The 13,668-nt window shown below is 53.0% G+C and overlaps 1 protein-coding gene across 2 annotated transcripts in view; it reads left to right on the top strand.

The window, feature by feature from the left end:
- SDK1 (sidekick cell adhesion molecule 1) overlaps positions 1 to 13,212 on the top strand; it is a 553,308-nt gene extending 540,096 nt beyond the window's left edge. For both annotated transcript variants that reach the window (XM_053213474.1, XM_053213475.1), the window contains one exon: positions 9,442 to 13,212. In XM_053213474.1, the coding sequence (XP_053069449.1) occupies positions 9,442 to 9,693 (252 nt within the window). In that variant the 3' untranslated portion in view covers positions 9,694 to 13,212. The remainder of the gene's footprint in view (positions 1 to 9,441) is intronic.
- The last annotated feature ends 456 nt before the right edge of the window (positions 13,213 to 13,668 follow it).

Raw genomic sequence — 13,668 nt, 5'->3', positions numbered from 1 at the left:
TGGGTCCTATCTGTGAACCTTATGGATTTGGGAGATGTGTAAGCACCGGATATTCACAGGGTCCCAACAGAGGGACCTGGGGACTTCCGTCATCTTGGAAGCACCAGCTCAGATGGAAGAGTTTGCTGTGAACCACATTTATTAAACAGCCTGATTGAGATATAATTCACATACCACACAATTCACTCATTTGGAACGTTGGTTATTTAGGAGTGTTTTTTTAATTTTCTCATATTTGTGACTTTCCCAAATGACCTTCTGTTATTGATTTTTTTTTTTAATTTTATTCCATTGTGGTCTGGGAACATGCTTTATATATTTTCAATCCTTTTAAATGTATTGAGTCTTGTTTCATGGTCTGTGCCAGAACAATGTTCCATATCCACTTGAAAAAACAAAGTGTTATTCTGCAGTTGTGTGGAATGGTCTGGATGTGTCTGTTAGGGCTGGCTGATTTACAGTGTTGTGTCAGTCACCTGGATTCCTGATCTTCTGCCGTCCATTCATGTACTCAAATCTCCAACTACTGTTGTTGAACTCTCGATTTCTCGCTCCAATTCAGCCAGTTTATTTTCGTGTGTTTCAGGGGCTCTGTTTTAGATGTATGTTTATAATAGTTCTGTCTTGTAGATGGATTGGCCACTTCATCAGAATAGCATGGCCCTTTTTGTCCCTAGTAACAATTTTGCCTTCACGATTATTTTGTCTGATACTAGTCAGCCACCCCAGGTCTCTTTTGGTCATTGTATGTTATTTCCATTCTTGTACTTTCAACCTATTTGTATCTTTGAATCTAGAATGTATCTCTTACAGGTAGCATAGAGCTGGAGTGGTTTTTCTTTCGGCCAATCTCTGCCTTTTGAATGGATTGTTTAATCCATTCACATTTAATATAATGACCGCTAAGGTAGACTTTACATCTGCTGTTTTGATATTTGGCTTTTATATGTCTCATGTCTTTATTCCTCTTTCTTTCCTGCTTACTTTCTTCTTTTTTAAGTGAAGTTTTCCAGTGTACCACTTTAATTCTCTTGTTTATGCTTTTACTCTATTTTTTCAGTTATTTTTGTTAGTGATTGCTCTGGTATCAACATTTACTTAAGATTTATGCTAAATCTCAGTGATGTATAAAAATTTTATTCCTATATAGCCGTCTGGCCTGCTCCCCTTTCTGTGCTGTCATTTATTATTATACATGATGTCTGTAAATCCATAATGTTACAAACTCAAGGATGCATTTTTATAGTTACTACTTTACAGAACTCTACATCTTTTAAGGAAGTCGAGATGAGAAAGGAGAGCAAATATATATCTGGAGTTTACCATTTTACCCTTCTTGTATACTATTCATTTCTTCCAGCAGATTCAAGTTACCATTGGGCGTCATTTCTTCACTCAGCTGCTTCCTTTGTTCTGTTTGTTAAATATGTCACATTTCTGAGGCATCCGTGTGGCTCAGTCATTTAAGCATCTGACTTCGGCTCAGGTCATGATCTCGCCATTCATGAGTTCAAGTCCCAGGTCGGGCTCTGTCCTGACAACTCGGAGCCTGGAGCCTGTGTACGATTCCCTATCTTCCTCTCTCTCTCTGCCCGTCCCCCACTCACACTCTGTCTCAAAAATAAATTAACGTTAAAAAAATTTTAATAAAAAAATATGTCACATTTCTGTACATCATAGGCCCAACAGTACAATTATATACGTATCATTGTATGCAATTGCTTTTTAATTGAGGTAAGAGAAGAAAGATGCTATCTTTCATAATTACCCATGTGTGATCATCTTGGTCATTGCCTTTTCTTTTACACTTCTGCTTATGTCACCTGCTTTCAACCTGACAGTCTTCCTGTAGTATCTCTTGTAAGGCAGGTTGGATAGTGATGAATTTTCCTGCCTCTACTTATCTAGGGATGCCTTTATTTCACCTTCATTTTTGAAAGCAGTTCTGCTGAACACAAGATCCTTGGTTAGCAGTTTTTATTCAACACTTTGAATACATTTCCCCATTGCCTTCTGTCCCGCATCTTTTTTTTTTTTTTTTTTTTTCCTGATCAGAAGCCAACTCTGACCATTATTTGAGTTCCCTTGTCCATGATTTGAAGAATTTCTTTGTCTTTTTGGCTGTGAGGCGTCTGGGTGTGGACTTACTTAGTGTTTATGGAGAGTTTCTGCGTGTAAATGAAGGCTTCTGAGCAAATCTGGGAAGTCGTAAGCCATTTCTTCTCCTGTGTTTTCTTCTTCTGTCTTTCTGCTCTCGTCCTGGTGCTCTCATGACCATCTCGTGTGTGGGTGTACTCAGCCTTGTCCTGCATATATCAGGTGCTCTTTTCTTTCATTCTTCTTCTTCTTCTTCATGTGTGTTCATGCTTTTTCTTCTGTTTTCCAGAGTGCATAATCTCTGTTGATACGTCCCCGTGGCCTGACTCTTTGTTCTGCCAGACCCAGCGTACCATTGGGCGCCTCCAATGAATTGTTTATTTTGGCCATTGTATTTTTCAATGCCAAAACTTCTTATTTGGTTCTTTTAAAATCATTTCTCTATTGATATGTTCTACTTGGCACAGTATCATCATCTTCCATTCTTTAAACTTAGCTTCCTTTAGTTCTGTGACTAGATTGTAATAGCTCCTTTCAAAATCTTTGTTTGCCAACACTCGAGTCTCCTCAGACGCTGCCTGCTTTTTGCTGCAGGTGTGGAACACACTGTCCTGTTTTCCTGAAAACGGTTCATTTTTGTTAATGTATTGTGCCAACTGTGAATACTGATATCCTCTACCCCGAGGATCATTCTCGTTGTCTGCGTGTTTAGTGGGCTGGCTGGACTAGTTCAGTGGAAGACTGTCTCCCCCAGGGGTGGATTCTCTTATGCCACACTCCTGAGAAGTGCAGTCTTAGGAACACATTCAGGACCCCTGAATACCAGGGATGACGATGGTCCCAGCCAGGCTTTCTTTGTCTCTTTTTCTCACCCCCTATTAAGATTCTGGATGGTCTGTTGGTATTGGTATCACACCCAGCTCTTAACCTTTACCACTTGCTAGCTCGATTATTTTTCACGATGCCCTGGGCTATATATTACGCTATAGCTTGCTCCAGTTAAGGGGCAGCCCTCTTGCAGTAGCAGGGTGTTATCAATCTGAATTTTGCTCTGACCCCAAGGAGGCTCTCCTTAGCTGTCTCTTTCCATGGTTCTCTCTGTTAAACTTCTGGCTGGTTTATTGCTTCACTTGTTACAATCACAGAACTACCAGCTTCCTCTTAATTTCTTAAGCGGAAGGATTCCACTGTTTTCGGCAGTGCCCTTAGGCATGCTTTGTTCCATACAAAGCCATTCCCTTTAGGAGAGTCGGGATCTCTCTGTTCTAATGGACTGTCTCTCCCCACTGTGCAGGACTTCTGTGTCACAGCACCAAAGCTGGGGGTGGGGACAGTGGCCCTCTTCGCCCACAGGGACACACCTGCCGTGCAGGTAGGGCACTGGGTGGAGACGATAGTCCCCGATCTTCTGGGCTTGCCCCTCTGGTATAAAACTTCTTCCGTACAAGCCAGCTGAGGCAGGGGCCGTTGGGGCTCAGTATTCTCAACCTGCCACAAGTGGTGTAGACCGTCCGGCCCAGGGGTAAAGACAGGGTGAGGGAAGGGAACCCGGTTCTCTCGACCACACCTGCCGAGCTGCTGTCACACGGAGCTGGGGGTCAGAGGCGGGGGGTGATGCAGGTCACGGCTCGAGTGCCTCACACTCTTGCTGTTCTTGGTGGAGTAAATCTTCCTCCATTTGCTCTCTGTCCCGGCCACGATTCCCAGCGACTTTAGAGGCCTGTTTATAAAATAACTTTCTCCAGTTAAATCATTGTCTCTCTTGGAAGGCAGTCTGCTGGCTCCTCACCGGCCATTCTGGAAGCACCTTTTGCCTTTGTAATGGATGGTTCTGATATTCAGAGGGGAGAAGCATGGGCCAAGGTTTCCTAAAGATGGTGATGATTTCTGGCCTGGCCCCTTAACCCCAAATTCACAGGAATAGAGGCAAATTACCGAACTGCAGACAGAGCCCTCAGAGAGATGAGCAAGGGTCCCAGAGAGAAGAGACCCTGGGTGGGGCAGCAGAACATACGGTTAGCACCTGTTTCAAAGAGGACCACCTAATAAGTGACTTGTACTTGCATTTAGATTTCAGTTTTTGTTTTTAAGTTTATTTATTTTTGACAGAGAGAGAGAGAGAGAGAGAGAGAGAGTGAGCTGGGGAGGGACAGGGAGAGGGAGACACAGAATCCAAAGCAGGTTCCGGGCTCTGAGCTGTCAGTGCAGAGCCCGATGCGGGGCTCCTCATGAACCGTGAGATCATGACCTGAGCGGAAGTCGGATGCTTAACCGACTGAGCCCCCCAGGAGCCCCGTGCATTCAGATTTCAGATACTGATCCTCCCTACCAGAGGCAGCGTCTGGGTTTAAAAACATTGTACACTGAGATGTCAGGAGTGGAAAGTAAGACACGTTCTTGGCCCTGGACTTAGTCAACGGTTTGATGCAATGTGGCTCAGGAGTGAGGAGGGTAATGCCCTTCCTCCCGGCCCCCCTCCTCTCCAGAGCCCGGGGAAGTAAGGAGATAGAAACCCTATGCGATCTTTGCTGGAAGAGGTCTTCTGCGAAGCTAATATTTCACCACGAAAACAGCGATGCCGTCCTTTTCTCCCCAGGACGTTTTTAACTATTTTCAGAAACAGTGCTTGAAGTGGAAATTCTGTGAATGGGATCATGGGAGCACAAGAACCTGACGAGAGCCACTGTGAGTTAGGCCGTCAGTGTCTCGTGGCATGAGCCGTGGCCCTTTGTCTGTCTCTGGTTAGGGATGAGAGGCTTTGTCTTTCACGCAGGACTGCTGTTCAAGTCGCATTATCAAAATCGTTTGCAAGATCCCAAGAAACAGTTCTCAAAATCTCTCCCGCTCCAACCTAGACCAACCCCCCCGTACCTAATTAATTCCCTAATATTATTTGACTCTTTCATCTTGAAAATATAATACCAAGAGTGTTGAGATTATCTTTCTTAGCTTCTTGCCAGGCATCTGTGCACCTTTAGAAACTGCCACCACATCCAATCACCTGCTGTCCTTCTGTGGTTTCCGGGGAAACCAACACACATCGCTACTTCGGATCACACAGGAAACTTAAAAAAAAAAAAAAATAGGACCCTGCAGCATTGCCTTTTCGTCAGTAATTCTAGCTCACTAAGATACATCCCCATTAAAAAATAATAATGTCATATAAACAATAAACAGAGCAGGCAGTGGGGAGGATGGCATTTAAGTCACTGCTCTCTGGTGGAGGTAATGGGGAGGGCTGAGCAGGCTCCAAGAAGCCTGGCCTGTGTGTCATGTGACCGTCCGCTCTTGGGCTCCTGCCTTTCCTGTCTCTCTGGAGGATGGTCTTAACCTCTCCCAGCAGCTCTTGGCTGGGTCTGTGGGCCCTGCCCGCTCAGGGCTCATAGCCACCTAAAGGGCGGGGCTCTTCCTGTGCAGCACAAAGAGTCCCAGAGAGGATTCTGATTGGCTCCGCTTAAGTCACATGTATACCCACTAGCCAATCACTGTTTAAGGCGGGGAGGAGCCATTCAGCCCATGTGACAAGGAAAGGCAGAGAAGGCTCACTTCCTGAGGTTCCTTCGGGAAGGTCCAAGCCCAGACCTGGGACATCACTGTGAGCCAGACAGCCCTCCGGGGCCTCTTCTTAGCACCCGCATGTCACCGAGCCCTCTCTCCATGCTGTAGGACCTTTAGGTCCGTGGCCGGGAATATACAGAATGATGTAACAGCTGAACACATGTCCAGTGAAACCATGTGAGCACGCCGGGGTGGGACACGGGAGGCATTCATACCTGAGCAAGGTTGGACGTGCCCGTAGAAAGGCTGCCTCCTGCAAGAACTCGGGAGTGCCTTCTGGACCAGACTGCCACCCCTCCCCCTCCCACCCAGTGCCACTTGGCCACTGGGAGCCCGGCTTCTCGACGGCCCCAACAGCTGCAGGAGGAGGGGCCGACAGGGGTAGCAAGAAGAGGGAGAGGTGCCCGAAGGGTCACCACCTGGGTGCCCGACAGGTCTGCCAAAGTGGAACCGCCAGCACGGGTGACTTCTGCGTGTGGTGATGTCCCCCGACGCGGAGACCTGACGGAAGACTGAGCACATAAAGTGTCCTTCTAACCTTTCATACGGCTGTGCTCGAAGGTGTCCCAAAGTGTTACTAGAAAGGCTTTCTTCATTTCTGCCACCTTTGGCTGTGATACGGCGCTGGGTCTGGCCCCGCCCTGTCCCTGGCCAGTGTCAGACACAAAGCGAGGAGACTGAACCTAAGTGCCCTTGCTCACGTTTTTCCTCACACACAACCGGGGGAGGGGGGGACGGGGCGGCCCGAGCACCGCAGGGTACAGGGTGAAGAGGGAGAAAACCTTGAATCTTACATTCACTCGTCAGATGACCACGACCTCTGACCCCGGTGCGTGAAGCCTCAATCCTGAGTGTTCTGTGACTTTGTCAAGAGGACGACACCCCCGACATAGCTCAGCATGAGCTCTTTCCTCCTAAGTCAGGAATTTGGAACCAAGATATGGTGTCTGCAGAAGGGACAGACCCAACTCAGGGACCGATAACGGATCCCGCCAGCTTCCTTCAGGTGACCCTTGTTGTCGTTCCTGCCTGTCTCGGTTTACACAGAGCTTTGCCCCAGAAGCCCCTCGAGGCCTCTGGAAAACAGGTGAAGGATAAACCTTAGCCGCCAGAAGTACACGTGCCGTATCTCTTCACCGGCAGCCCTCCAGGCCAGATAGTTTAAGAATTCGGCGTTTCTCAGGGGTGGGATACATACATCGTATGTTACGTAGCATCCCCGGCAGGGCACGTTACGTTACGAGCACGTTGGTATTTCTGCAGCAGAATCTGCAAATATCCACACTAAATAGTTGCACGTCAGTTCAGCTCAGGGTCATAGCTGCCAGAGTAGCTCCACGTAGGTCAGACTTTGCCACCAGCTGGGCTACAAAAACTGCTTTTGATTTTCAGAGCACGGAGGGTTTTGGAATCACGAGTGGGGGTTTGTGAGTCGGGTCAGCAGACCCGAAGGAGACCCCGGAGCAGAGAACCGGTTCCACACCAGCAGGGGCCCCAGGGCTGCAAGGCTCCCCCTCGGCTCCTACCCTGCCTGGGATGCTGGGCAACTGGCCCGTCTCTCTGAGCTTCTTTCTTCATCCATAAAATAGGAATAAAAGGCACCATGCGGTTTCAGGGACAGCGCAGGGGTTAATCTGTATGTAGTCGCGTCTCCTAAAAAGAAGCTGCTCTTAGGTCTGTGGTCTATTGTCACCCTCACCGCCCAGTGATGGAGGAACTAATGTTCCCTGCATCTCGGGCTGTGTTGGGAGCGGACAGTCATCAGACCTGCACTTAATGTGAGCTCTGACTCCGTACAAAGCAGAGGAACCACAGAGGTGTTTAGCTGCCGACAGCTGACTGTGCCATAACGCACAGGTCCCAAGAAGTCCCAAATCTGTGACTTACCATTACTTTCCTGTAAATGTTCCAGTGAGAGCCCGATTTTCGAGTCAGTGTCTGGAAACTCCTGGGAGTCCGGCTCCCGCCATGTCCACAAGGGGCTTCTGCACAGCCTAGGTGCCACCTGCTCTTACCGGCTGACAGGACGCAGTCCCCAGATGGAGCATGACGTGGGCCGTTCGCTCCCCATCAGATGAGGGACAGTGACTCAGAGCACCAAGGGACCCTCTGCCTTCCCTCAGTCTCAACACAGCCGACACATCGAATGAGTCCTGCCCTCACTTCAGCCTGGCCACTGATGGGAATCCTCCCAGAGCTTCTGAGAAACACACAGTCCCCAGCCCTAACCCAGGCCACTCCGTCAGGAAGCATACCCAGTAATCTGTGCTCTCCCCAAACTTCCCTGCTGATTCTGAGACAGCATTTGGGGGTGTCCCACACCTTCATACCAGCCGGGCCTCCTGAGACCCTCCTGGAGAGAGAAAAAAGGGCGGGTGTGGCCGTGTCAGGGACGGAGCCCAGGCAGGGCACCTTGGAATGGAGAGGCTTTATCCAGCCGCAGGCTCCCGCCCTGGCCTTGAACTCGAAAGGCTAGATGGCTGCATGTCTGTAGACCCGTATTTGGCGTTTTCAAGGCGTCAGTGGCCTCTGCGAGGTCCCTGGTGGTGCAGGGAGGAACCCACTGTTTTCAAAAGCGGGGGGTGGGGGGCGTGTCTCGTGTGGGGCCCAGCAGCCGACCCGGCCAGCCTGTGGGCAGGCGGCAGGGCCCCCCCGGGAGTACTCGAAGTTCCTCTGGGGCAGGAAGGTGGGAGCCTCCACCCTCTTGGGAAAACGGTCTTCACTGTCTCTGTTAATGGCACCTCAGTGACTTCACGTCAGTCCCCAAACCACAAAACAGGTTTTGCTTTAAGAACGTGAACATAGAAACTATGTGGACTAAATGTTCTCAGTGGAAACTGCTGACTTATTTTCTTATAAAGATGGGGAGAAAACCCCCTCAGCCTGGCCTTCACCCATCAACGAGGCTGGCTCGTGTGTGTGGCCGGAGGGGTCAGGTTTCAGGGCCTGGGGAGGGAGGAGTCGACGGCCGCTGTAGATGTCGTGGCTCCCTAGGGCCCCTGTCCTCGGTAGCCTCCCCTCTGAGATCTGCGCGATGTGACATCACACGGACACTTGTATCCCGCAGAGGTCACCCTGTCCTCACCTCCATGTGTGCTCAGGGCCGGCTCCCTTCGGTCTAGTGCAGCTTACACTGTAGTCCTGGGCAAGCCGAGGACCCTGGACCATTCTTACCCCCACCCCCTCCCAGGAGCTCTGCCTTGGGAGGGCACAGAGCACCCCCTTGAGGCTGTGTAGACCTCTCCCGGGTCAGAGGATGAAGTGTAGACCTGTCCTGGGGCAGAAGTGCAGTGCAGACCCCTCCTGGGACGGGCTCACACACCCTGAGGGGTCAGGCGCAGACTTGGGCAGCTGGGACAGCACGTGGTCCCTGTCTCAGGGCAGTGGAGGTGCTGAGCTAGGGCGGGGGAGGGGGGCGTACCTCGGGTGGAGGGTGGGGTGGCCTGGGGGGCGGGAGAAGGGAAGAGGGTGGGACACCGTGGACACAAACCAGCTCACTTTGGGTGCCTATCGCTGGTGTGGCCGCCTGGCCACCCCTTGCTTCCAGCTCAGCCCCCCTGCCCGTGGCCACCCTCCCCCTGTGGCTGCCCTTCTCTCGTGGCCACGGGTCCCCACCAAGGCCACCCCCTGCCCTCGCCCACGGCCACCCTGTCCCCTCCCCATGCCCACCGTCCTCTGTGGCTGACCTCCCCCTCCCCCGTGACCACTCATGCCCTCCCCCACGCCCACCCCCTCCCTGGCACCTGCTGCCGCCCAAGGCCCGCTCACGCCTGGCTGTCTCCCCAGGGCACCGACTCCGAATCTGAGGACACGCCCCCCCAGCACTCCTTCGTCAACCACTACATGAGCGACCCCACCTACTACAACTCGTGGAAGCGGCGAGCCCCGGGCGGGCGCGCCCCGCACAGGTACGAGGCGGTGGCGGGCGGCGAGGCGGGGCCGCACCTGCACACGGTGGTCACCACACAAAGCGCCGTGTTCGCGCCCGCGGGCCCCGGCGCCCGGACTCCGCTCACCGGCTTCTCCTCCTTCGTGTGACGGCCGCGGCGGGGCCTCCGCGCACCTTCCAGCCTCCTTTTGTTAAGACAATCAACTCCAGTAACTGAGCTCAAGCTTTTGTTCAAACAAGAATTCTGATAAGTGATGATTTTACCTACTTGTGAACACTAGATTTCAATTAGAAAGGTTTTTTTAACGGCTTTTTGTAACATCGCTGCAGGAAGCGGGTTTCTTTGTTTTCTTTTCTTTTTACGAGAAGGTGTATTTCAGTGGTGCGGTGGCGAGGGGACCCCAGACCCCCCCAGTCCTGGGTGTCTCCATCCCACGCCAAGTAGGGAGGCTGCGGGGGGAGGGGAGCAGGAGGAGCGGGGGTCAAGTGCGATGTCCGCCCACGTCCAGGCCGCTCCTTCCTCTTCTCTACCTCCTGTGCCTCCGGAGAACCAGCCTGCTCCCACCCGCTCCTGGCCTCTGCGGAGCGAAGTGTGTGCCCCGGGCTGAGCGCTTCTCGGCCCGACCCCATCCATCTCTGAAATATTCTCAGTCCGCAGTTTGCAGGCAAGGAATCGGCTTTCAGGTTCCTGGCGAGGGGGCAAGAGATTCCGAGGGGGGGGGGTCCTCTGACCGGCTGACGGCTCAGCGGTCGCACCTTGCATCATTCCAGTGGTGAAATCCCCGGGGCTTTTCTCTTCCTTTCTTTGCCTGAAGCCAACGGCGCAGAGCAGGGACCCACCCCCAGGGCTGCGAGTGGGCGCGGGCCCTCCCTTCTCGAGCATATCCTTCCCGTGAACAGCACACGGCCCACCCCGCGAACCCAGAGAGAGCAAGACGGCGCTTTCAGAATTGCTTGTTGTGTAAGAGGCGTGCGTTGTTAACCAGAGGATTTTTTAAATCTTTTTATCTTTTTTTAAACTATGTCACATGAAATGAATGAGTCTCTGCTGTCTCCAGGTGCCTTTTTATTAATTGTTTAGCTTTGTACATGAGAAAGACGGAAAGCGTCGGTGTCTCCAAATAAAGCGAAACAGCTCTGAGAAAGCGGGGCCCCGAATTGCCTCCTCCCCGCCAGGCCTCCCGCGAGCGCGGCCCCCCCGGTCTCCTTGTCCTGCCCGCTGCCCACTGCCTTGACCGCCAGTGCTGCTGTCCCTGCCCCCAGCCCAGCCCAGCTTTCAGCCTTAACAGGTTTTCTGGAAACTATTTTCTCCCCCTTTGCTACTTTAGTTTTCATCTTTTAGCTACGTGAGAATAGCATGAACTACTTTGAAATTTCGAGAGCCCGAAGTGTAGCTGTGGCTCCAGCCATCCCATTATTCTTCCAAGAGGTGGCCGAGGTGACTGAGGAGCCGGCAGCCAACCCCCCCAGGCCAGAGCCGAGGTCCAGGTGTAACCGGCGGGCGCCCAGAGCTCCTGGAGGGCCCCGCGTCCCCACCTCGCTAGCAGGAGGGTGGCCGTGACAATGCGCAGCCACCCTGTTGACACCCCCAAGGAGCAGGGGTGACCTGTGACCTGCCAGTGCCCTGACGGTAGGGGAGCCGGTCCTGTGGCCCCATATAGAGCGTGTGGTATCTCCTCGGCTCTAGTCCGTCTACACTTCCGTCGGGCCCTCTGCTTTCCCAGCGGCCGCCTGTGGCCCCCGGAGGCCAAGGAGAGTTTTGTGTTGGGTGAAAAGCCCCTTTTCAGTTTTTCCAACAGTTGACGGTGTGGAAAGGTTCCTCTCTCTCTTCTCTCTCTCTCTCTCTCTCTCTCTCTCTCTCTCTCTCCCCCCTCCTTTTCCTTCCCTCCCTTCCTTCTCTCCTTGCTGCCTTCTTTTTCTGAGCGGAGGCAGAAATATTCTAAACCAAAAATCCTAGATGCTCTGCCCAAAGCCACTTGTGCGTGAGAATCACCCCCAACAGTTCACCGGACAGGACGCACCTCGGGGCCCCAAGCCCGGCTCCGTCCTCTCGGCCCCAGGACGGCCGGCGAGGGGGCAGGAACCCGCGCGAGGCGACAGGCTGCAAGCTGAACTTCTTGGAAGACAGATGCCTGGTGGAGAACACGGACAAACTGCCTTCTGTGCACTTCGAGCTCTAAGCCATACGGACTTCGCTTTAAAATATGGGGGAAAGTGTTGTCACGTCTCAGAATGAGGACCCTTTGGTTGGAGGTGTGCTCTTTGCTTTGGGGTTTTTGCGACAACATGAAGCTTTTTTTCAGGTTCATTATATTTCCTGTACTTTCTCTTTCTCTGCTTTGACTGAACTTTTTGTGTATGGGATCGTCTGTCTGAGGCTCTGCTGGCACCGTGGCTGCTGACGGACCGTTAGCACCTGCGCCCCCCACCCCCCCCGCCCCCCGCCCTGTCCCTCGGGGGCCCTGGCCCATGAGAGACACCTGCACCAAAGCAACAGACTGGGCGTCCGCAGTTAGGTTTCAGCCTCCCCAGGCAGTGTGGGCGTCCACGAGCATCAGTCCCCAGCCTCTCACCTTGTAGGGCGGAAAACAGACGCCACACCGTAGGAGAATAGGTATTGATTAGATTTTAATCTCCGTCCCAGAACAGAACAAGCAACGTTTCCCTAACCACGGCCAGATGAAATGTCCTCATCTCGCCGTCTTCTGTAGTGACGTCATTCGGGTGCCTTACGGTGAGCGGTGGCCGAGCCCCCCACGCACTCCCTCATCCCTCACCGGGCAGGTCGTTGGGCGATGAGCTGTCCTTCCCGTGTGAGGGTGAGCCAGCAAAGCGGCCAGGCGGGGCCGAGCTCTGTCAGAGCTGGAGGGACGGGACGGGCTGGCCCTCTCCGCCCAGGCACCAGGGCACAGGTTTCCAGGCAGGTGAGCGGCGGGGGTGGCTGCGGGCGGTCCCCGCACCCAACGGGCATTAAGCACATCAGCAAGGCCTCACGCACCCCTTCCTGAATAAATTGGCCCAGAGCGAACCCTGTCCTGCCCCAGCCTTGCCTTCCGTTTCACTCACCGCCGTGCTTGTAAGGCGTACTCGATTCAGCGTCGTAGCAGAGGACGGTGTGACGTAGGGCAACGTGGGGGCGCGTCCCCCGCGCCGCGAGCGACGGCAGAGGCCCTCGGCCAGGGAATCCGTCCAGGCCGCGGGGAGGAAGGGTCGCGCGCACGCTGTAAACTTCTTTTGATGCTGTGCTTGTATTTGACCACGACTGGGCTGAAGCATGGTGTTTGCGTAACGGATCGTAGCATGGTCTCTAGTTTTTACGAATTCTCGGCACACGGTGTAGTCGTTCTCCCAATGAGCAATCCAGCCGCGTATCCAAATCTGGCTCTCTTGAACTCGGCATCCCAGTAGCCTGGATCCGGTCCGGAAGGCGGGAACACCGCAGCAACCCGTGACCCGAGCTAGTCTGCTGAGGCTCCTCTCCATTCCTCTCAGCGTCGCCTTCCGGTTTATCGAGAGCTTAGGTCGGTCCTGAAGTTTTCCCGGCAATGTTTTCTGGAGTTGTGCAGAATCCCAGATCTCATTTGGAAAAAAAAAAAAAAAAAAAAATGTAGGATGACAGAGAGGTGCTATGGGTACGATTTTTAATAAAAACATCATTTTGTTCCTTATGTGCTCGTGATTTTCTTCAAGCATTGACGAAATGCCTCCTGAATTCTAGGCCTGTAAAGACTAGGCTCTGAGGCTCAGCCCCAGTGCGGTCCTGAACCACACGCACAGCCATCCCAGGCCCCACGCCTGTCGAGATGCAGACGTCACAGGGATTTAAGCGCTCCCGGGGAGAGACACGTCAGGGGCACCACGTAGCCACGTATCCTGTGAACAGTGGCCTTCCTCAGCCCCAGCCCCCACCCCCCGCCAGACTCCACAGAGCCCGGAGGAGACACTGCGCCCCACGGAATGTAGCCTGGGTTGGCGGCAATGCAGGAATCTCCCCTCCGTGCAGGCCCCCCCACCCCGAGAGGCCTGGCTTCCCGCCTCCCCACGTCCCACCAGCCTCAGAGAGGGGTTCTCGGCCGTGGTGGGTTTCAGAATCCCCGGGAATGTGTACAAGTCCCGGTGTTCCG

Source organism: Acinonyx jubatus, chromosome E3, assembly GCF_027475565.1.
Source record: "Acinonyx jubatus isolate Ajub_Pintada_27869175 chromosome E3, VMU_Ajub_asm_v1.0, whole genome shotgun sequence".
NCBI lineage: Eukaryota > Metazoa > Chordata > Mammalia > Carnivora > Felidae > Acinonyx > Acinonyx jubatus.
Note: the sequence above shows the minus strand (reverse complement) of the source record. Positions and strands in the feature narration are given on the sequence as shown.